At 27.6% G+C, this 24,497-nt stretch overlaps 1 protein-coding gene across 1 annotated transcript in view; it reads left to right on the top strand.

The window, feature by feature from the left end:
- The window catches only part of LOC107452042 (transmembrane protein 94-like protein l(2)k05819), a 107,859-nt gene that overhangs the window by 2,316 nt on the left and 81,046 nt on the right, over positions 1–24,497 (top strand). Inside the window, exons 2-7 of the mRNA XM_043052039.3 lie at positions 582–733; positions 3,899–4,041; positions 5,544–5,737; positions 7,739–7,893; positions 9,983–10,088; positions 12,490–12,687. Of these exons, the coding sequence (XP_042907973.2) occupies positions 582–733; positions 3,899–4,041; positions 5,544–5,737; positions 7,739–7,893; positions 9,983–10,088; positions 12,490–12,687 (948 nt within the window). The remainder of the gene's footprint in view (positions 1–581; positions 734–3,898; positions 4,042–5,543; positions 5,738–7,738; positions 7,894–9,982; positions 10,089–12,489; positions 12,688–24,497) is intronic.

Genomic DNA, 24,497 nt, shown 5'->3' with positions numbered 1-24,497 from the left:
CCCCGACGTATTGTTGACATGGATGTATACACACGGGGTGTTGAGCATTGTTCCCAATAATACATCGATGTCTGCAAGAGTATTTTCCTCCGTAAGTGTGCAGTGATAGCTGTGGCAATGATCGTTATCTTTCCCCTTCTTTCTTACATGGTGACTCATCATTTTGCTGATATGATGAATCCGAATAAGAAGTGAAGTGTTGTCGAATCTCTTAGTTATGGAAGGGTTTTCTTTTAATTGCGTGTGTGCAAATACTGTTGATTTTTTTTTAACAATCAATCCAGTCGTTTAATGTTTTTTTAGCTGCTATTTTGCAGACATCTACATCTTTAAATATTAAAAGTGCAACGTCTATTTAAAAACTTATGAATTTACTAAATATAAAACATTAGTATACTGAAACATCACGATGCGTCGTCAAAATATCGCAAGGTTAGCCAGACTATACATCGCGATGCCAAAATCTTAACATCGTGCAGTCCTACTCATAATCACTTACAATGATCAAACTTAATTGTGCTTGTCAGTGTATTGTCATTTCGACCTAATTAAGACCTGAATGAACGTATGATTTATGTCAGTTTCAGAATGACTCTGAACGAAAGATTCCTGAATGGGTTAAAGATGCCTTTCATCATAAAAGCAGTCATTCTACATTTATTTGGACTAGTGCTGCTGTCCTGTGTTTTGATATATTCTTACTCACCATTTATCAAATTTATGAAGATCAAAAGTATGTATATTTTTCCACATTCACTTTCAAAATAAATAAAACTGCATAATAGAGTGGTAATTGTGTTGCAGAGTGAAAAACCCTGAAAATTTTATGTGCAAAAAATCAATATCAATTTATTTATAATACATGTTTTATACTTAACAAAAATTTTTTTTCAATAAGATTTATAATTAAGTTAACTACTAATGATGAATATTGCATCTTTATAGTAACTAATCTTAGTTCTTACAGGAATCGCGATGTCGGATTTTCAAAATTGCCTAACTGTATTATTTTAAAATTGCATGAAAACGAATCGCGATGTACGATTTTTAAACCACATGAAGACTAATCGCAATGTGTAGCTTTTAAATGAGGTAAATGGGAAACTCTATGTTTGATATTCAAACTGTGTGAATATGAATCACGGTATTAGTGGATTCCGGAGCAGTTTTAAATATTCAAACTTCCGAAAATCCGCCAAACCCAAAGAATCAATTGGTGGATTTCTGCCCATTGGAAGAAGAATCACGTGTATGTAATTGTCTCTTTATCGTAAATTATTTTATTTTTCAAAATTTGGATTTTAAATTGATTAATTCCAGGAATATTTCCTTGGATTATAAGTTTTTGATTTGAGAAAGTCGGAGAACCAACGGTCTTGAGAAACGCAGAATTCCGCAATATTCCCAGAAAAATCACATGCCCTGCTCTTAATTTTTTCACCCGGAAGGATAATACGAAAAGCCCAGAATTCCGGGATACCCCCGGAATACAATTACTCCTGATAATAAAAAGTCTTTGCTTCACTACACTCTTCAGAAAGTTTATTTAAGAGGTCCCTATAAAGTGGGAGAAATATTTCTTGGAAAATTCCCCTAAATCTCCTCTAATTGGTAATTAAAAATTTAAAGTATAGGAAAGAGTGAGCTGAGGTGAATCAAGAGTATATCATGATTTATACAACTATCAAATGCTGAAAAAATATTTTCAAATTAAATAAATACAAATTATTGCAGGATAACTTCCCCGCTGCATTATCTTAAATTATCCTGCCATATTTTTTTTGTATTTTCAAATTATTTTTGTTTACCTGAACTCTCTACTTTAAATGTTCAATCACTTATCCCAGTAAAAGTGAGTTTGATATTTAACTTCTCTCCTACGATGTAGTGCCTTCTTAAGTTAATAGGGGTTTCATGAGGCTGGTTCTTCTCTCTTCAGTATTTGCATCAGACATTGTTTCTAGCATCATTTTATTTCCTTATCTTGGGACTTATTATCATATATTTTCTTACCATAATCAGTATTTTCTAAACTATTATCATAGCAGCATCTTGTTCTGCTGTTATTAATCTATACATTTAATAATCTGTATTGTAAGTATTGTAAAATGTCTTTCGCTGAAATTTTTTGTGTAAATACCAACAAAGGCTATTTTAACATAAATTTTTTATGAGTAAAACTGCAGTAGTTATTGTTCATCTGTATAAAGATATTTATCTTAATGCATATCAGCTTTTTTAATTTTTAAAGCAAAAAATTATTTAATAACTTTATTAAATAATATATGTGCGCAGATCAAATTGTTTTACTTGAATTTGACTTCACATACATTTTGAAAAGTAGTTGATTGCTCTTCATGCCATTTTATTCATCTTAGTATGAATGAAATGGTTGTATAAAATTTTAAGACTAATAAAACCTCATTACCCTAAGTACTAGTAAGGGAACACACACACAACGAGAACAATTTCATTAATTTTATGCATATGTTTTTGCCAATAAAGAATATTAATTTTTGAAAAGTTATAAAAAATAATTTAATTTGTATTTTTTTTAAAGGAAAGTGAAAAATAAAATTGTTAGATGTTAAGGTAAGCGAAGTCAACGGTAAATTTTAAGGAAAAATACTCGACTTTCATATCAATATAATTTTATTTCACTGTCTATATAATATAATTTTATATCCGTGCAGAATCAATAGAATTTTATTCCACATTATTTATTATTATTATTAATTTAAAATATAATTTTTATATAGTTTTGTTGGTAGTTTAAGGTATTTTTCCTTTAGATGTTTTCTAGCTTTGAAAAAAATTGCCACAATTAAAATTATAATGTAACATATATATTATAATTATATTACAGAGACTAAAAATATTAGATTTCTTAAGTAGGACTGTGTGATATATTAGAAAAAATATCAATGTTATGCAGTCATCGTCATTCCAATATTTAAATTGGAGTTTTTCGCAGCATGATTATTTTTTAAAGCATGAGGTTTTCTAAGAAATTGAGTTTTTTTTATATAAATTTTTCTCTTTCTCCCAAAAATATAAAAAACCAAATTTGAGTGGACGAAAAAACCTGAAAGTTACACATGGTTTTTGGCATCAATTGTTCTTAAGTTTTCAATCCTTTCTCAATCCATCATATTTATAAATGCTGGTTAGAGTGGTAATACATTGAGATGCAAAAATTTTAACAATGTCTTAGACACTAATTTATTATAGTCTGATTCTATTATATATTGGACTATAATTGTATGTGAAAAATTAGCTTAAACTTTATTGACTCTTTTGTATGTTTATTGTGATTGGGTATGATTTTTCTATAAAATCTCCCACTTGAATTTGATTAAAATTATAGAATTTCTGATATTTTATTAACAATTTATTACATAAAAGTTTAATTATATAAACTGGTAACTTTGAATTTTAATAAGTAATTAAAAAGTAAACATTTGACATACTTGAAAAAAATATTTAATGTCATTTCAATAATATATTGATTTTATAATTTTTTAATCATTAGAAATAACTATTTGAAAAAAACAATGAAAACTGCAGACAAAAGCATTTTAAATAAATGACTTCAAAATCATGCATAGATAATCAATCCATTGTAAACAAAATATTATTAATTTTAAATTTCATTTTTGAATTAGTATATGCTTAACTTTCTTTATTTTTTCAAATTTATTGAAACAAAAATAAGGTAAAATTACTGAATTACACAGCATTTAGTCATTTTGCATCATAAGCAAGAATATTTTTTAAAAAGATTATTTTCTTGTGTACATGTAGTCGAGCAATATCTTAACCTAGATATGTAATGGTATTTCCTATAATTTTCTTTTCCTTGTTTTTTCTTCTTTTACTATATTTTTCATTTTTGTAGTTTTAGGTTGAAATCTGTGGCAGTGCAAATATTTTTTCTCATTGTCTTTTTGATTGGAAATGTTTGCATGATGCTATTGGATAGTTTCCTTCGCCATTCCGAAATGAAGTCAAAAATAAAAGTTTTGCTGAAATTACTTGAAGGTACTCATTTGTTTCTCTCTAGTATTGAAAAGCTTATAATGTGTGTATTTCCCATACCATTAAACATGATGCATAGAGTTTTTAAAAAGTGCTTAGATATGCTTATTTTCAATTTTCGTTATTTAAAAGCCGTTTAAGATGCTTTTTTCATTGGGATTTTTTAAAAAGTGCTTAGTTTTCTTTTTCGAAAATGAGTTTTTTTCCCCTTTACCAGGTCGATTTTTGTCACGTATTATGAAAAAGCGTGTTTTTCACATTGTTTTATTCAATGTTTTAACATTACATTCAACCATAATCTATAACGGCTTACCGTCGGTCCATAGCGTATGTAAGCGCCCATCATTTTACACGTTTGATAAAAAACTTGCGAGTCCGTGTGTGCATATTTACTGAGCTGGATTCGGTGAGATTCTCGCACTCTCATGTGCAACTCTTCTGCATTTTGCAAGATACTCTCAATTTCAGACTTCATTTTCCACCCTCTGATATCGAATTGAAAAATCTCTTCATTTTATAATGGCTAATATAATCAAGAAACGAGTTCTTTGTCAGAAACTGGTTATTTTATCATGATCATGTGAAGTCTTTGAAAATTATTTTGCATTTTGTTAAAGTGTATGGTGCTTTAAAAGTACTTAAAGAGTGCTTATTTTTTGTTGAAAGATTTGGCTTATTAACCCCGAATTAAATTTTTGTGTCATTCTATGAGTTTTATATATATGTTCCTACAGAAGTTAATAGGACAGATTTTTTTAATAAGGATGAAAATCAGTTTATTATTAAATTGCATTATGATAGTTAATTTGGGATGATTAGAAAGTAATTAAAGTTAATCACATGCTGTGAAGAAAAGACTGTGTATATTTGATTAAAAATCAAATTTTTATTATAACTTTACTACTTTTGTCTAAATATAAAGACATCTTAATTGTTCAACTGCTAATTTTGTTATCGTGTTCTAGTTTATTTCATTTATTTATTCAATCAATTACAATAGGAAGTATAAATGTTGAATGGTATTTTCAGTTTAGTTATTTTATCTTTGCCATTTTGTTCCATCCATTTACAATAACGTCACAAATATTTGAATTACTTCAGAAATTTCAAGTTAGAAATAAAAAATAACGAACTAATAGTTTTTTGTGTATTAATTATGAAATAAATGAAACTTGATATTTTGTGTTCTAATCTTTATAAAACCGTTTTGGAGTTTACATCTTAGATTTTATGTCTTTAGATTTCATTTCTTAATATTGATTGTAATTATCCACTTTACAAAGAAATTGTAGCGTATCTACCACTACAAAAAATAAAATTCCAATTCAGAAGTGTATATAAAACATGTCAACTCGATTCTCTCTTGGGGTTCATAGATGAAAGTTGACATTATCGATATCTACTCTCCCCACTAAAACAATCTATTTTTTTTGTTGATTGTGCTTTACTTTTTCCCTTATGAGTTAATCTTTCTTTTAAAACATCTGTGTTTTTTAATTTTACAGGAAACAGAAATGTCGAACCAAAGGGTGATCAGTTTCTCAATTTGCATGCTCCCCAATCTCCCTGTATTTCATTGCAGTGGACTTATCGCAGTGGCCAGCTTTTGAATTTACCTTGCTCTCTCTTAGTAGAAGGTGATATCATTTTGATGCGACCTGGGCATCCAGCTCCTGGTTACTGCAGGTCTCTTTACCAAGTCAGTGTTATTCTTAACTTTTAAGCTTTTTCATCACATGATATGCAGTCAACATTGTCAATTTTCATCTCCAATGAAGATCTAGATTAAATCCCATTAAAAATAGCATGTTAATTTCAATATTTTTTTAAATTAAACATTGGACATTCTTTGAATATTATAAACCAAGGGTAGAAGGTTATAGTTTACAATAGGAATCCCCTCTTATTTTTGGTGATTTTTTTTATACAAAGGTTGGCACCAAAAAGTAATACATTTTCGTTATGCTTTTTACAAATTTGTTTAAAACACATTAGAGCATTTTATAGTTACAATAAAAATTTAAAACATTTAATAGGACTGTTAATTTAATATGGATTTTATTTTAACATCCATATAAAATAGTTAAGAAAATTGTAATTTTGTTTTCATTACTCAAATATCATTAACGCAAATCATTTTAAATCAATGAAAATAGATCTTATATATGAACTTCATTAAAATGTCTTTTCAGTCTTGTTCGCAATCTTTCAAGTTCCATCGAATCTGGGTACAAACCTCTCCACATAAATTCAACAAAATCACAATCAAAGATTTCTTCGGATTTCTTGGCACAAATTTTGCTTGCATAATTCTCATTTGATTTGGCTTCACATGCCCTCAATTTTATTGGGATAGTCACCAGTCCCAAGATCAGCTGAGTTCAATGAATGATTATCCACTATCAGATTGATGCAGAGAATCTTCATTCCAAATTTCAAGCAAAGTCTCTTTCATGAAATCTTCTATAGACCCCAGAAAATATTTACCATTCACTCATCTATCACAATTATATTTTCTCTTACTGAACTTTGAATTTTCACAGCCATGCCAGGACCTCCAATAAATTTACTCTTTTTCACACGTATATCAATACACACTTCTTTACAAGAATTATGCCAAATAACCACAGTTTCCTCAGAGACCATTTACAACAATGAGCATTTTTACATTTCTCCAAGACAAACCCATTCATAGCCATCCTTTTGTTTAATCAAATGCATATCTTTCATTCAAACAGGACAAAAAGAATGACTAATCAAACCTTCATGATACCTACTAATGGATCCTAATTAGTCAAAAATAGCTTTCTTAATCTTTTTCTTCAGTTCTTTTTTAGCAAAAAAAAGTTTATTTTAATTTTATTTAAAGTTCATTAAAATTTGTTATGAAATGTCATGATTTTAGCTATTTTTAAAGAAAAAAATCATGAAAGGTCATGGATTTAGGTAGCCCAAAAGTCTAATTTTTAAAATGGAATCCCCCCCCCCTAATTTCATGGTATATCGAATATCTGAATTTGTAACAAAATCCCCACTCACAGTCATATTTTATTAATATTATAAAATATTTTTATCATGCTCATTTAAAATTATGGTGTTCTTTCAACCGAAAAAACATCATTTCTAGAGCGAACTATCTTTTAAACTTCTGTTATTTCAGAATTTTTGTTATTTTTTATTTTATTTTATCAATTTGAAATTCTAGCTGAAGCAAGCCAGTCATTGGCGAAATTTTTTTATTTGAAAATGAGAACAGAAAAATCAGGACTATTTCTTTCTGATACACAAGAAAAGTTTCTTTAGAATATAATTCTGCAGAAAAAGAATTTTTTGCTTCTGTATTTTTTTCAGCTATTTTATTGCTTCAATTCTTTCTCTACTCTGTTTTCTTAAATTTAAAATCTATAAATATGAAGATGCAGAATATAACAGTTTTGGTTATACTTATCATTTCAATTATTTTTTCTTTTAAAATTATTGTTGTGTTTTTGTCAGAGAGAATAGTAACTTCGTTAAGTCATGAAAATTTTTTAGAATTAGTCTTGAAAAGTCATTGATTTGAAAATCTGAAATGTAGCAGATACCCTGCATATAATTCTTTTTTTCTTTTAATTGAAAAACTTATTACTAGTTTAGAAAATTAAACTGTTGAGAGATTTTATAATTAAGTACATGCATAATGTTTTCTATTTTATTGTAGTCCTCAAATGGTGTGCAGCAGCATCTAAAGCGTGGTCAAATATTTACAACTATTGATGAAGAATTCTCTGAAGAATTCAATAGTCCTCGACTGAGAAAGCCTGCAGAATCATTGGAATTTGTGATGCTGGAAACTCCTTTTATTTATGGATTAAGGTTAATTATTATTTCTTTTTTTACTTACAACTATTCTTATCCACAATTTTATAATTATGTGCAGAATTTAATTTTCACTTACTATACTATTTTTATTTATTTATTATATTTTTAGATTCTTTTACTGACCTTCTATTACTAAATGAAAAATTTAATTAATTTCTTTTGAATTCAATGAAATCTTTCAAAGTACTTGCACAAGCATTCAGTATGATCTATTTTGGACTTGTTTCAACAAAATGCCAAATTTAATATTTTTATGTATAAATATTTCATTTTTTTTTTTTTGCTCCAAATTTTCCTTTTTACAATTATTTTAAAGTGGGACATGGATAGCCTGGTTGGTAGGGCATTGGCCCCCTGTCCAAGAGATTGTGGGTTTTCTCCCTGCAGGTTGAAGACTTACCGTGTAGTAAATGGTGATTGGTGCACGTTATATCTGTCAGGTCACAAAGTCCTCCATGTTCCCATAGCAAATCATACTTCTGGGGGTACTTATCCAGAAGTTTCCCTGCGTTCAGCATTGGTTCAAAATTTCAAGGGTACAGAGTTGAGCATTAGTAGTCGCATTTATCAAATAGAATAAAGTTGTTTTAATGTAGGCTGATATTCAACCACAAATAGTATTGAAGGCAACTTGAGAGTATATGAGAGATCTTTTAAAATAGCTTAAAGCAGAATATGTATTTTTTGTAATTTTATTTAGAAATAAAGTTTTAATTTTTTTTAAAAAAAGAAAAGAAAAAAAAACCTGTACTGAATCAAGATTTTTTCGTTTGTTTGTGTTTTTAACTGACGTATGAAATGAATTTTAAAGACCAACAAGCAAACAGATTTTACAGTTAATGTTCAATCATACTGCAACTACTTTTCTGTGGTTGTTTTGTTGAGTTAATAAGATGCACACATGGTTCACATGAATTTGAACCATTCAAATATATTTTCTCATATTTAAGTGGATTATAATTGAAAGCAATATTTATAAAACATTGAATTAATTGTCTTCATATTATAAAATGCCTTTTCATTAACATGTACATTAAGTACACATTTTTTTTTTGTCAACTGTGTAGTTATTATTAAGTTTAGAACATGATTAATACAAGTATAACAAGCAAAAATCATTTCATGATTATTGATATTATTACATTTATTATCAACAAGTACGCTCTACCTTTCTACATTCAGATTTTATTAATTAAATATTTTTGATCTAATTACAAATTTGTTGAAGGAAAAGAAAATAATTTTTTTCATCAAAATTTTTAAAAATTAGTTTGTGTTACATAGACAGTACTGTTAGAAACACAAATCAAGCAGAAAACAAAGAATATTTAAAGATATGTATGTTAGCAAAATAGCACTTCATCAGGGAGCATGCTGTCTCTGTCTGCCAACATACAGGAGCTTTTCTGTCGCCAGTGGTAATACCAAAAACTGACTGCATCCCGAGGTTCCATAATGGCTTAACGAAATAAAAAAAAAGCAATTAAAAATTGAAATGTAAATGTTATGAAAAATGAATTATATAGAAACACAATTCAAAAGTACACACTAATTAATAAAATTAAAAAAATTTTAATCAAATCAATTAAAAAAGATTTAAAAAAAATTATATTTTCACTAATTCTGCTATAAAGAGAGAATTTACTGTTTCTGAATTTCATTAATTTGTTATTTAAATTTAACATTTTTTTTCTTACAAATTAATTATCACTCAGGGATAACATTTATTTTCCTATTGATAAAATAACTAATGATTAATAATAGCAACTTAATTAATTATCCAGTTATATTATCATGTAATTTGGGCTTGTTCTCGTTCAAACTGGGTAACTGGAATTTAGCTTTTAGACGTAATAAGCTTTTACATGAAACATGTTTTGTTGATTTAACTCTTCATTATCAAAATATAAATGCATCTTTGTGCACACAGTACATTACAATGTTGTTTAATTAATCATTTTTTATTGGCAAAGTATTGCATAATGTGTTTGAGAATTATACTTTATTTATATTTCAAAATACCTATTTCCAAATTAAAATTAACACTGGCATATATTAATGTATAATTTAACCAACTTTTCAGGTTTGCATTAAAAAATTCTCTTGGAAAACCTGTTACTCTTTTCAACAAAGAATATCAAGCAGTTGTGTTTTTTTATTTTGAAAAAATTTTAATACCAATTGTTTTGGTAAGTTATATTTTATTATTACTACTTCTTTTGCATTTTGCTGAGATTTTTTTTTGAAATTTGTCATATTTTTTTTTAAATTTGTATACCTCCTTCTAAAGATAGTCACCTATAACTAAGTCTAAAGAAATTGTTTGCTTGCATAAATAATATTGACTCATTTAAAATTTTCTTTCTTACTGAAGCAACTAAAGAAATGTAATCAATTACTTAAAATCTCCTATTGTAGGGGTGTGCAATCTGTGGTCTGAAAATTAAATATAATCCTTGAATGTTCAATTTTCAGTACCTTGTCTTCTAACCAATAATTAATTAGAAAAGACTAAGTAGCATAAAAATAAATTTAAACTGTTTTTCAACTGATTTCAATATTTAAAAAAAAAAAAAAAAAGAAAGAAAAAAAAACTAAAATTATAACCTTAAATTTTTTTATGTAGATGATTTAATTCAGAATGTTAATTTTAAATATTCTAATATTTCAGTTTTTTGAAAGGAAATTTTCTTTAATAGAAACATGTTCAAAACAAATGTATGTACTTTAATGTTTATTTCAATATCAAAAGTTTCAGAATGAAGACAAATCGTGCAAAAGTTTAAATCATGCATTTGACATTTTTATTTTTTTCAAAGAACTGTCCTCTAACTAAAATATGTTCAAAACATTTGTAGTTTACAGATTTATTTAAAAATTGAAGATGCAAGCAATATTATTGTAAAGAAAGTGGAAAACCTTTTAGAATTTTAACAAAGACAAAGTGTTTAAATTTAAATTATGCATAGAACATTTTAATTTTTTTAAAGCCAAATTATGTTCAAAAAGCATCTAGTTTAAAGATTTATCTTAAAAATAAAGAGGCAAACAATTTTTCTGTAAAGAAAGTAGAAACCCTGTTAGAATTTAATTTTGATAACACAGACAAAGTATACAAGAGTTTTAATGCTATGCATATACTTTGCCTTTTAATTTTGAAAGCAATTTAATATTCTAAATAATCTAAAGACTAATCAAGTTAAAATTGATTGATATAAAGACTCAATTCTTTGTGACTCTAGAAAACCATCTAGATTAATTTTTTTGTAATATAATTTTTGAAATCACAGCAATACAATTCTCTGCTTTTTTTTTGTTTTGCTATGTATGGGTATTTTTGTGATAGTCAAGCGCAAGGTATGGGTGCGATTTTTAATTAATTTATATTTTATTTAATTTTTATGTGTTTAAAAAAAGAAAAAAACATTTGGTCTTCTTTTTTGGCAACTTTTTGCTTACGTCCGGCTAACTGAAAATTACCAAAATATGAATGGTAAAAGAAACTTTTATTAAAATAAAGTTTTCCTTTTATTTTTCTGTAAATGATAATAAGAAAGTGAACTAAATTTAGAAAGTAACTTTTTTTAAAGCAAACTTTGTATAAACTTGAAAGTAAACTTGATGTATTTGTTAATGATAAATTAGGAAAATTCTGCTGGATTATAAATTTCTTTGCGGACTTTTTATGTTAAACTATTATTTCAGGCCATTGTGTTGTGTGCTATGCTAGATGCCATTTTGTGATGTTTAGCAATCAACCAATAGAAAAGTATTTTTGTTAGTGTTCATGTAGAATTTTACAAAGTTAACAATCTAATTATGGGTCAAGTAGTGGCTAATAATAATAGCTTTATGAAGGGGAAAGGGCACTTCAAATTTTTAAAATGTTTCCAAACACTCTCGACCTATATTCAGCATTATAAGATGTAGACATTCTAAGATTCTATGTAAAATTATAATTATCAGGTGATACTATGCAGCTGTGCTGTTTTTACTCGGATGAAACCGGTTTGCATTTGTTTACGCTCCTGTATCAGTTGGTTAATATTGTAATGCAATACGTTAAAAATAAATACAATAAGGAAGTATATAAAAAATCTCCTGAAAAAAAACCCATTGCAGGTATGTTTAAATATAAAAGTATTGCCTATAAACTCGTGCAAAACATGTAATAATTTAAAAACTACAGTGCATATAATAATTTGGTCGAATTATTGTAATATACTAATATAATACCTGATATAATAAATATTCTGTATTTATATAATATATCGTCTAACTTATCCAATCGTCGAATTTATATTATAATTTATATTATCTAGTTTAACAACAAGGTCTCTGTCGCTTAAAAACAATTCAGCTCTGTAGTATCACCTGATAATTAAGAATTTACATGGAATCACATAGTGCGTCCAATAATTTGATCAGGAACTGAAGTTAAATTTTTAAACATATACTGACATGTTCTTTTTAATGTTATCTGAAGCTCTTAATTTTAATTTTTCCCTATTTACTTTACTTTTTATATATGTTTTGCAGAACGTTTCTCAACGGAACATGTATATATGAATGATTTCTTTTTACATGCAGGTTGTCACTATGTGCATTGGAGTTGTTCGTTGCATTTATTTTGAATCGGAGCATGATGAATGGGCAGAGCATCTCTTACTTCGCCCCGTTTGTGCTCTCCTTCCCCTCGTCCCCATCTCTTTTCCTTTGTGCTGGATTATATTGAATGCTTTTGGAAACTCATATTTATTAGCCATTGTCAACTCCAAACAGTGTCTAGTGAGTATTAAATATAAATTATAAATTTAAACATTTATTGTCTTGCATTCTTTGTTTTGTCACCTCTCTCATGGTGCGTAACATTTTTAAAAAGTGCTTAAAGGCACTTCGTTTTGATTTTTGTTTCTTAAAAGCCTTTAAAGGTGCTTTTCTCATTAGGTGTTTTTAAAAAGTGCTAATTTTCCCTGTTCGAAAATGTGTTTGTTTTCTTCACCATGTCGACTTTCGCCACGTATGATGCAAAAGCGTGCTTTTCACATTGTTTTATTCAATGTTTTCACAATTCATTCAACTAGAGTCCATTTTGGCCTATCGTCGGTCCATAGCGTGTGAAAGCTCCAATCATTTTACATGTTTGATGAAATACTTGGGAGTCTGCGTGTGCGTCTACTGAGCTGGGTTCTGTGAGATTATTGCACTCTCATGTGCAATTCTACTGCATTTTGCAAAATATTCTCAATTTCAGTGTCGTCATTTTCCACCCTCTGAAATCAAACCAAAAAAATCTCTTGATTATTTTATGGTGGCTAGTATAATCAAGAAAAGAGTTCTTTGTCAGAAACTAGTTATTTTATCATGATCATGTAAAGTATTTGAAAATTATTTTGCATTTTGTTAATGTATATGCTTAAAAATATTTTTTGAATGCTTGGAAAGTACTTAAAAGGTGCTTATTTTTTGTTGAAAGATTTGACTATGCACCCTGTCTCTATGATAACTTATGTAACGTAGATTCAATGGAACATGTTCTAAATCTCTTCTACTAAAAAGTAATAAACATTTGTTTGATTATAGACTTACCAAATAATTAAGTTGATAGTTTATTCATAGCAACGTAATTCTTTGCTTTAAATTTTTTGATTCTTAGTGGGTTTCTACTGGTCTTAACCCATTTTCAGCCAAAGGTGTGCAAACGCACTATTTCAGTAAAAAAAATTTATTAACACTGTGACATATATTTTTCACTAATTTCATCTTTCTGCTGTTGTCGAGGGTTCTGAAGACATCCATAAATTATGAGTAATTCAATTGGAATAACCACTTTCTGTTGAGAAATTTCACGCTATGCTTATGAACTTAAAATCTAAAAATTAAAAAGAAATAAAGAAGCTGCTTTTTAAGTAAGCTATCATAAAAACAACACAATTATGTTCAATTATCTTATTTAACATGTAATCCAGAATTCGATGTGGTAACCTTACCAGTACACAATTCCAAAACACCAGGGCACTTTTTGAACCTATTTTAAAAAAACGTCCTTGGTGCTTTAAAATTTTTTTTATAGAGTTGCATCATACGAAAATAGCACAAAAATAACTGACTAACTTTCTATGAGCCACTATAAAAAAACTTAATACAGTAGAAGCTTAATTTATTATTTCTCATGGGAGCATTCTTTGCGGACAATAAATGTGGCAAAACAATAAATGATAAACTAAATAATTAATAATAAAAATTTATGTTTAACCGATTGTTGCGAAAATTCTCAAAAAACGTATTTATATTACTCAACTATAATCTAAACTACGAACTCACTATAATTATGAATAAATCGTAATAGTTGGCACAGCTACATAAGTAATCTTAAACAAGGATTTCTGTTTTTCAGACAAAGGGAGTGCATGGATCGAGGAGATGAAAAAAACCAAATCACTTGAGCAAAAAAGAAAAACTCGAACTATTCAAATTTTTTAACTTAAAACAGTTAATGACAAACAAAATTTTTTGAAAATGAATAATTATTCCTTTTGAAATTCATCATATGTTTGTATGATGGATTAAAGTAGTAAGTTAGTAAATAAAAAAAATAATGAAACAAAGTTCATAAAAAAGCAGGTGTTCAACCTATAGGCAGCATTTTATTTCTTTTATAAAATATAATTTTTCACACACAATTTTTTTTGTATCTTAATGAATGTAACGTAAGCATATTTCAATGAAAATATTACCACATTTTATAAAATTTCTATTCTTGGCCTAAAAGAAACCATACACCAAAAGAAACCATAAAACAAACCTTTAAGGCCTGTTTATTCAGTCTTGTTTATACATATTGGTCCAAGATTGTTTGAAATGGATGGAAACATGTTTTGCTTGGAGCTTAGATTGTTTTAACGATCATCCAAGTTCTTGGTCAAAGCCTTTGGAAGAAAAGAGAAGATGTTCTTCTTTCCATCCAAGTTTTTCCTTCTGTAACTAATCTGCTTCTAATGTTTTATGATGTCAGCGAGCGGATATCATTTGTTGATCCTTTTATTTTGCTGCAAATTTTCATGTATTCAAGTCTAAATAAATTAATCTGTTAGGATCCATTTCTGTTATTACGATTTTATTTAACTTTATTTTGTAATTTTGCCTTCATGTAAGTATTGTTTTAATAATCTTGAATATTAACAATGTGCATGTGCTGGTTTTCCACCTAACCAATCAGTGACACTTTCAAGAACATGTACTGTATAAACAGGCCTTTAGAAAGTGCTTATATGTATTTATTTTAACCTTCCAATTAGAGGAACTATGAAAAGTACTTATTTTTCTTTAGTTGTTCTTAGAAAGTGCTCGTTTTCCTTCTAAGACAAAATTAAATTTTAATCAAAATTAAAAATTAACTATTTGTTCAAATGCATAAATTTTTTATAGCCTTATTATCTGATTTCATTTTAGTATCAAGTGATGAATTAAACTATATGGAAGGATAAACTATATAAATAAACTATATAAATTGGTGATAAATTAAAAACAACTATGCTGAAATGATATGTATGGGTATACATGCCCATATTTAAATTCATGTTTAAATAAAAGGGCTAAGCGTGCTGTTGGCTTATTTTGAACATTTTATGGAAATTTAAAGCTTGACTCAAAAGTTGAATTGTATGGATAGTATCATATTAATTTGTTCTATATAAAATAAAAAAATGTTATCAATTTATGTACCTTTTTTAAGTCCTTGTATGAATCAAAGTTTCCTTCCCTATGGTAATTGTCTCTATCAGAAATATAGTTTAAATTCACTTAGTATAAAGTTATAAATGTCATAAATTTTAATTTTATGGCTCATTTTTAAAATTAAAAATTATCTAGTTGGGATAAATACTATTCTAAAAATTTCTTAACCATGTAAATCTTTAAGTTTTATCAGCATCTATATTATACAATTAATATCAAAAGTATTTAAAAGCTAGTATGTGCATTAGTTTAATAAATTGCTAAAAATACTCATATTTTAAAATATGAAAAATTCATTTATGAGTTATGAAAGTGCAGTTTTCTTTAATTTAATTTAATTTTGTGAAGGAGCAATTTTTTAAACATGATTTTTGATTCATGAAATTGAATTTTGTATGGGAGTCAGCTACCCGAATTACCCCTGCTATGAATCAAACTAAGCTGAAAAGGGGTTTAACTCCCAATTTAATATGAAAGACACGTATTAAATTGGGAAATAGGGATTTTAAAATGCTTTATCATAAAGTCTTAGAAAATGCTTTTACATTTACTTGGAAATAAGGAAAGTTTACAGATGGTTCTTCGATCAAGTATGCAAAAAAATAAATGAATTAATTAACTAATTAAAAAATAAACAAGATATGACAAAATTTTAAGAAACATAATTTTTAAGTGTGCTAAAAAAAGATTATCACCACTGAAAATATTACCATGTCTTTTGAAAATGATAAATACCAGGTTTTTTTATGTTTAGAATATTATCATTTGCATAAATAAAATTATTTCCTTCTTTTCTGGTCCTCTAAAAAATGTAGTTTTTAAAATTTGTATTTGATTTATTTAGTTAATTGCTATTTACTTAGTTTATATATTACTTTGCGTTTTTTAGTAATTCAGACAAAATAAATATGAAAGAAACATATACAACCGTAACTTGGCTTTATTTGAATTCTCATTTAAATCAATTATCCCCACATAACTGCACTCAAGTAGTAATATAAAGCTATTCTTATATAAATCCATCTGATATGAATGTCATAAATTTGTCAAATCAATTTGCGTTTTTTTTAGGTCCTTATTCAAACCAATATTTCCTCTTAATAATTGTCTCCATTGGGAATATAGAGTTATCTTCATAGAAAATCACTCTGTCTAGCATTATAAATGTTGTCAATTTCAAAAATCAGTATTCCTTTATCAAGTACTCGTATGAATCACTATATCCTCATAGTAATTGTCTCTATTAGGAATATAGCATTATCCTTAAATAAATTTGCTCTGAATGAAATTATAAATGTCATCATCCTCAATTCAGTAACGTTTCAGTTTTAGAGTCTCTTATAAATCAATATATCCTCATAGTAATTGTCTCTATTAAGAATATTGAATTATCCTCATATAAATTCACTCTATAAAGTTATAAGTGTCACCAATTTCAAAAATCAGTACTCCTTTATCAAGTCCTCATATGAATCACTATATCCTCATAGTAAATGTCCCTATCAGGAATATAGAATTATCCGTGTATAATTTCACTCAGTGTAAAATTATAAAAATCATCAATTCAGAAAATGAATGTCACTTTGTTAAGTCTTCATACAAATCGTGTCCTCATAGCAATTGTCCCTATCAGGAATGTCATCACATGAATTCACTCAGTCTTAAATTATAAATGTCAGTAATTTAGCAAATCAGTATGCCTTTATTAGGTCGTCGTATAACTCTACTTGTAAATCTTTGTCTAAAGCCATAAATACTTCATAATCATCCATAAATCCATGAAAATTCATCATCATAACAATCCATTATCCATCGTATAAATCTGTAATGAATTTGTCAGTTCTACTATAAACTTCTTCTCCATATCACTGAAATTAAAGAAATTAATTATAATTTTAATAAATGCAAATATTTATATCGAAGTATAGCATCTTAAAATTTAGATTCAATGATTAAAAGCTTTTAAATGTGCTGAATGTAAAAACCTTTAGGGTTTATTCCTAATTATATAAAAGATATATTCTAAAGCCTATTAGAATTCCTAATTATATATTTTTTTGAATTTTTACTTATTTATTTTTGTTATATAAAGAAAGTTTGAGCAAGAATATATTATCAGAATTTTAAAATACTAGGTTTATTATATAAAATGACATACAGAATTGAACATGAAGAAATATGCATTATTATTGTTCTAAATTATTCAAACATAAAATTTTAGTTTAATTTCTAATTTTGATAAATTTTATTCCCTCAAAGTTGTAATAATAATTTAGGACAGTTTTAGAAATATGTTGCAAAATTGCAATTTTGTCATAATTTTTAAAGGTGTTTCATTTGAAATATAAAAGGAAATCAAAGGACAGTCCCTAAAATAATTTTTACTTTAGATTTTAAAAAAGAGATATGTAATAAAATACAATTTTAAATTGATTTAAGCATTATTATTTTAAGTTTTTTTAACTTCAAGAAATTGTTTAAAAAATTGTTTTTGGATCTATAAAACTTTAAAAGTCTTTGTGAAATCCATTCTATATTGAACTATTTTTAGTAGATATACACATTCTTACTATAACAATGTAATGTGATATTTTCTAGACATATATAATTTATCTTCCGTTGCATAGAAATTTTTCAAGGTCGTAATGTTTGTTTTAACATTGGAAAAATGCATAATTTTTTATTTTCAAGTAGGAAAATAGTATTCATTGCTTGATTTAAAAATGTACTGCAGTTTTACTATCCTTTTAAAATTAATATTAAGGGTAGAAAAAAAGAAATTTGATACTTTAATTGTACTTATTTGTATTATAACAATAAATTAAATTTAGAACTAATCAAACTAAAATTGAAAGTCTCATTTTACCTTAGTTCATTCAAATCATCTAATGAGCTGAATAACTCATTCTTCTCACTCATGGTTGAAATATTTTCACATTCTTTTTTGTAATCACTCTTCTGGTTGTCAATATTTGAGATGTCATAATTCGGTGTGTCCATATTTGGGCTTGTCAATATTTAGGATGTCAATAATCGAAAGGTTAATAGTTGAGCTGTCAACATTTAGGCTGTCAATAAACTGATTGTCAATATTTTAGCTGTCTATATTAAACCTGTCAATATTCAAAATGTCTATATTTCAGGCGTCAGTTTTCGAGATGTCAATTTTTGAGATGTCATTATTCAATAAGTCAATATTCGGGATGTCATTATTCAAGATGTCAATATTCGGAATGTCATTATTCAAGAAGTCAATATTCGGGATGTCAATTTTTGAGATGTCGTTCTTCAAGATGTCAATATTCGAGATGTCAATATTTGGAATGTCATTATTCGAGATGTCGTTATTCAGGATGTCAATATTCATGATGTCAATTTTCGTGATGTCATTATTCGTGATGTCATTATTCGTGATGTCATTATTCATAATGTCAATATTCGTGATGTCAATTTTCAGGATGTCAATATTCGTGATGTCGTTATTCAGAATGTCAATATTCGTTATATCATTATTTGAGATATCATTATTCAGGATGTCAATATTCGTGATGTCAATTTTCGGGATGTCATTATTCGTGGTGTCATTATTCGTGATGTCAATATTCAGATGTCATTATTCGTGATGTCATTAGTCGTGATGTCAATATTCAGATGTCATTATTCGTGATGTCATTAGTCGTGATGTCGTTATTCAGGATGTCAATATTCGGGATGTCAATTTTCGGGATGTCAATATTCGAGATGTCAATATTGGGGCAGTCCATAATCAATTTGTCAGTTCATCAATGAACTTCTTCGAAATGTCACTGAAATTAAAGTAATTAATTTTAGTTTGAAGGAACGCAAAGATTTCTATCAATGTGTAGTATATTAATATTTATAATTTAGATTTAATGATTAATAGATTTAGATTAAATAAAGACCTTGGGTTTCTTTTTTTTTGTAATTATATGAAGTATATATTCCAAAACATAATCATTCTTAAATACAATGTTTTTTGCGAAAAAAAAGTTTGTACAGGAATACATTATTAGTATTTCAAAGTACTATGCTCAATATATAAAATTATTTGACATTCAGTTTGCTGAAAATAACCTATCTTGCAATTCTGAATGTGATACTTTCTAAAGATTTTTTTTTACAAAATAATTGTCATAAAGCTTTATTAAATCCAGTTCTACAGAAAATAAAAATTAAAGTTACTATTAATTATTAATTAAAGCAAACATATAGAGATTAAGATTCCTTTGAGCTTGAACTAAGCGTTATTTTTATTTGATTTATGTTACTCAAATGTAAAACATTTAATAGTTTTCTGATTTTGATGCATTTTATTCTTTTTAAGTTCTAATAATGTTATTTCAAATTTTTCGAAATATCATGCAAAAAATTTTAAACTACAAAACTTTTATTTTTAAGTATACATATTGTTCAATATTATCCCCTATTGAAAATACTGATTTTTAGAGTCTTTAAGTAGTGGAACTAAAAAAGCATGCCCATTAAGGGTCAAAGAATAATGATTAAATTAAGAGTTAAGAATAATTTTTGTATCAAGAATCATTAAGAATATTCATATATTAATATAGTTGTATTTTATTTTATATATTAATTGAATAATCATATTTAAATCAAGAAAAGTTAGTATTAGGTCAAGTCAATCATTATAAAACTACTTGCATAAAAATTCATAACAATTGCACGTTTTAATAGAGCACCAGGATTTCAAATGATTTTTATCCATTTCCTTAAATCTTTGAGCCCAGTAATTTTAATTGAATTCAAAATTTTTAATTAAAGTTTTTTTTAAAAAAAACTTAAGAAATTTTTATTTTTTTAAAAATATTTCTACTAATTTTTTACATAAATACGCAATTTTTGCACAACAATGTTTTACGATTGCCGAGAAATTTTTTAAGAAGCAATGTTTTTTGTTTAGCATTGTAAAAATGTATTAATTATTGTGAAAATATATTATTTAATTCATTTTTTGTGTTACTTATTTTTTTATTTTCAAGTAGAAAATAATAAACATTGCTTGATTAAAAAAATGAACTGTATTTTTAAAATCCTTCATATTAAAAGTAAAAATTTTTGATACATTTACAAATATTAACATAATTCAATATATATTGCACATATATATTGTACATATATATTGCATATGCATTGTACATATATCTATTATAATACCAAATAAAATTTAGAACTAAACGAAATACAATTGAAAATGCCACTTTACCTAAGTTCATCATCCAAATCATCTAATGAGCCCATTGTTTTCATTCATGATAGAAATGTTTTTACATTCTTTTGTGTGGTCAATATTTTGACTGTCAATATTTGGAATGTCATTATTCAAGATGTCAATATTCGAGATGTCATTATTCGAGAAGTCGTTATTCAGGTTGTCAATATTCGAGATGTCATTATTCGAGGTGTCAATATTCGGGTTGTCAATATTTGGGCTGTCTATGTTCTAGCTGTCACTTCTCGAGTTGTTGGTGTTATCCTCTTTATTAAAGAGGGCCAAGATATGTTCATATTCCTCTTCAACCCATTCTGTGTACTTCAAGTACTCCTCGTCATCATAGATTTTAATCTCACCGTCATCGATTTGAAGTTCATCAGTAGAGCATTTTAGCTTTTGGTCTAACAGCATATTTCTGTTTTCAACCAATACAATGTCTCCATTTTCCTCATTGGTCTCTTTAAATTTCATCATATCTACAAAATAATGAAACCGGATTAAGAATACACTTTTTTAATTTAAATATCATTATTTCATTCAATAAGAAAAAAGTTTTGCTTTAAGTCTATTTTCAATAACTTAATATTGAAAAAGATGAAATTATGATTTTCATGCAAATGTGTAATACATTGTAATTATATTAATTTTTATTCCAAACATTTTTGGAGAAAATTTTATTTAACAAATATCATTCAATATTTGTTTTAAATAATAGTTTTACCTCGTTATATTAGTCTATTATTATTTTTGGAATTTAAACATTAAACAAATATTAATTTTTTTTATGAATACTTACCCTTTCGGGATCTCCTCTTATTTATCCAATTTTGAAAAGCAATGAACACTTTAGGAAGGTTCACTTTTTTATTCCCTTTTTTCTGTTTAGGGAGTGTTGGAACATGGAACCAACTTTTTCTTTTTTTAGAATCAATTTTAAATGATGATCCATCAATTGGCTCATCTTTGTCAGATGTTTTGACTTTCTTTTTATCTTTTTTCCTTGACGCAAAGCCCAATCGACTGAACCAATTCTTTTTCGGTTCTTTCTCAATTTTCTCAAAAATTGAGGCGTCTAGGGTATTTTCCACTTTAGTACGGCCAAATAGGTTATTTATAAGAGTTTCATCCATGTCCTGGTGACGTTTTCGAGTTTTTCTTTTTTGCTCAAGTGATTTGGTTTTTTTCATCTCCTCGATCCATGCACTCCCTTTGTCTGAAAAACAGAAATCCTTGTTTAAGATTACTTATGTAACTCTGCCAAGTATTACGATTTATTCATAATTATTGTGATTTCGTAGTTTAGATTATAGTTGAGTAATATAAATACGTTTTTTGAGAATTTTCGTAACAATCGGTTAAACATAAATTTTTATTATTATTTAGTTTATCATTTATTGTTTTGCCACATTTATTGTCCGCAAAGAATGCTCCCATGAGAAATAATAAATTAAGGTTCTACTGTATTAAGTTTTTGTATAGTGGCTCATAGAAAGTTAGCCAGTTATTTTTGTGCTCTTTTTGTATAATGCAACTTTATAAAAAAAAAAAAATTTCAAGGCACCAAGTACGTTTTTTTAAAATAGGTTCAAAAAGGGCCCTGGTTTTTTGGAATTGTGTACTGGTAAGGTTACCACATCAATTCTGGATTACATGTTAGATAAGATAATTGAACATAATTGTGTTGTTTTTATGATAGCTTACTTAAAAGGCAGCTTCTTTATTTCTTTTTAATTTTTAGATTTTAAGTTCATACGCATAGCGTGCAAATTATGCACCATTATTCTAGCTGTTAAAAATTGTAGACATTGATTTTATCAAAATATTAAGACTAAACTGTGCTATATTACTATTTTTTTTAAATTAAATTAATTTATTTATTTTTGCCATTAAAAATTGAAATTGATTATTGAATTTTAAAACTGGTTATTTAATTTCAAAATTTATGATTAAATTTAAAAACTCTTTATTTTTGATTTGGAAATTCTTTATTCAATAATTGGCTCAATGTTTGGAAAACTTATAATATAGAAATCCTGACATTAAGAAAAGGTTATATTTTTAAGCTCAAACTGCTCTATATATCGCCACTTATAACAAGCTTTTAAACCTGAAAAATTTAAAAATATTAAAAAGCAACATTACATACTTTTTCGTTATGGAAGATACAAAATAATCAATAAGAAGTATGAAAACACCTCCCCCTGCCCTAAAAAGAGGGTATTCGAAAAATGGCAGGAGGTAAAATCAGTAAATCTAACTTGTTGTTTTTAATTGATAATTCAATTTTCTATCTTTAATTAATACTTTTCAGAAGAATTTTTTTAAAAAAAGACATAAAGTAATTTGTTGCATCCACAAAGAAATTGAAAGTTAAAATGTAATTTTGTTGCAGTCGCAAAGAAATTTGATATTTATGGTAACATGAAATGAAAATAATGTATGAAAATAAATGCATTATATATGAAAATAAAATGCATTATATATGAAAGTAAACCAAGAAAAAAATCACATAACGTCAAGCAAAAGTTGCTGTTAACCGAAAGTGACATCATTGAAAGCAAAAGCAGCAAAGATTATCATAGTAACCACCATCGGGGTTTCACACGAAACTGAACGAAAATTATCGCCGAACCAAGCGGCCCTTGAATCTGCACATATGGAAAAATTACCAGTAATGTACAATAGTTTATTTTATTTTACAACCGTCGTTAATCAGCCGGCCCAATTTCGGGTTTACGACTACTAATGTTCAGTTCCGTAGCCTTGTCATTTTGTACCAATCCAGAAGACAAGGAAACTCTTGAATCAGTACCCCCAGAGATATGATTCTTTATGGAAACATGGAGAACTTTGAGACTCGACAGATTTAGCGCGCATCAGTCACCATTTACTACACGGGGAGTCTTTAGTTGTAGGGGATCGGATCCTGGACCTCTTGTACCTGGGCCCAGTGCCCTACGCACCAGGCTATCCTGGCCCAATCTTCAATAGTTGTCATAAATAATGGAAAAATCACAAAAATGACCATAACTCAAAAAGTTAGGCACAGAATTTCATGAAAATGACACACATTATAGTGCAAATAATAATGTATAAAATAAATATTAACCAGACAATTATGGGGGTGCAGAAAACACCATATATTTGAAGTGAATGAATCAGATGTGTCAGTTCAGAATAGAAAAAGTATCTTCAGTATGGAGTATGATCACTTCTAGCGATGTATGATGCTTTCAATTAGGCATTCTACCAGATCCGAGTGCAAGCCATTGTATTTGCAAAGCAGTTGTAAGGATCTGAAGAGGATGATTGAGAGCAGATGCACACTTCCTAAAGCAACCCAAGCATCCTCGACAGGACTCAAGTCCGGTGATCGAGTTGGCCATTCCGTGTGCTGAAGAAATAATCCACGATGCGAGTCCATGTGCGTCCTATAGCACGAAATCTTCACCTATTGCACATAAACATCAAGGATGTCATCTCTATACTAGTGAGCATTCACGATTCTACGTGGAAAGAAGTGCAGGTCTGTGCGTCCACCCAAAGTGATACCCCCCCCCCCATATCTGCCTGTTTTTTAAACGAAGAGTCCTGTATTTTACAACTATCA

Source organism: Parasteatoda tepidariorum, chromosome 2, assembly GCF_982258835.1.
Source record: "Parasteatoda tepidariorum strain Cologne lab strain chromosome 2, Ptep-v5.0, whole genome shotgun sequence".
NCBI classification, from domain to species: Eukaryota; Metazoa; Arthropoda; class Arachnida; order Araneae; family Theridiidae; genus Parasteatoda; species Parasteatoda tepidariorum.
This window is presented reverse-complemented; position numbering and strand designations above follow the sequence as displayed.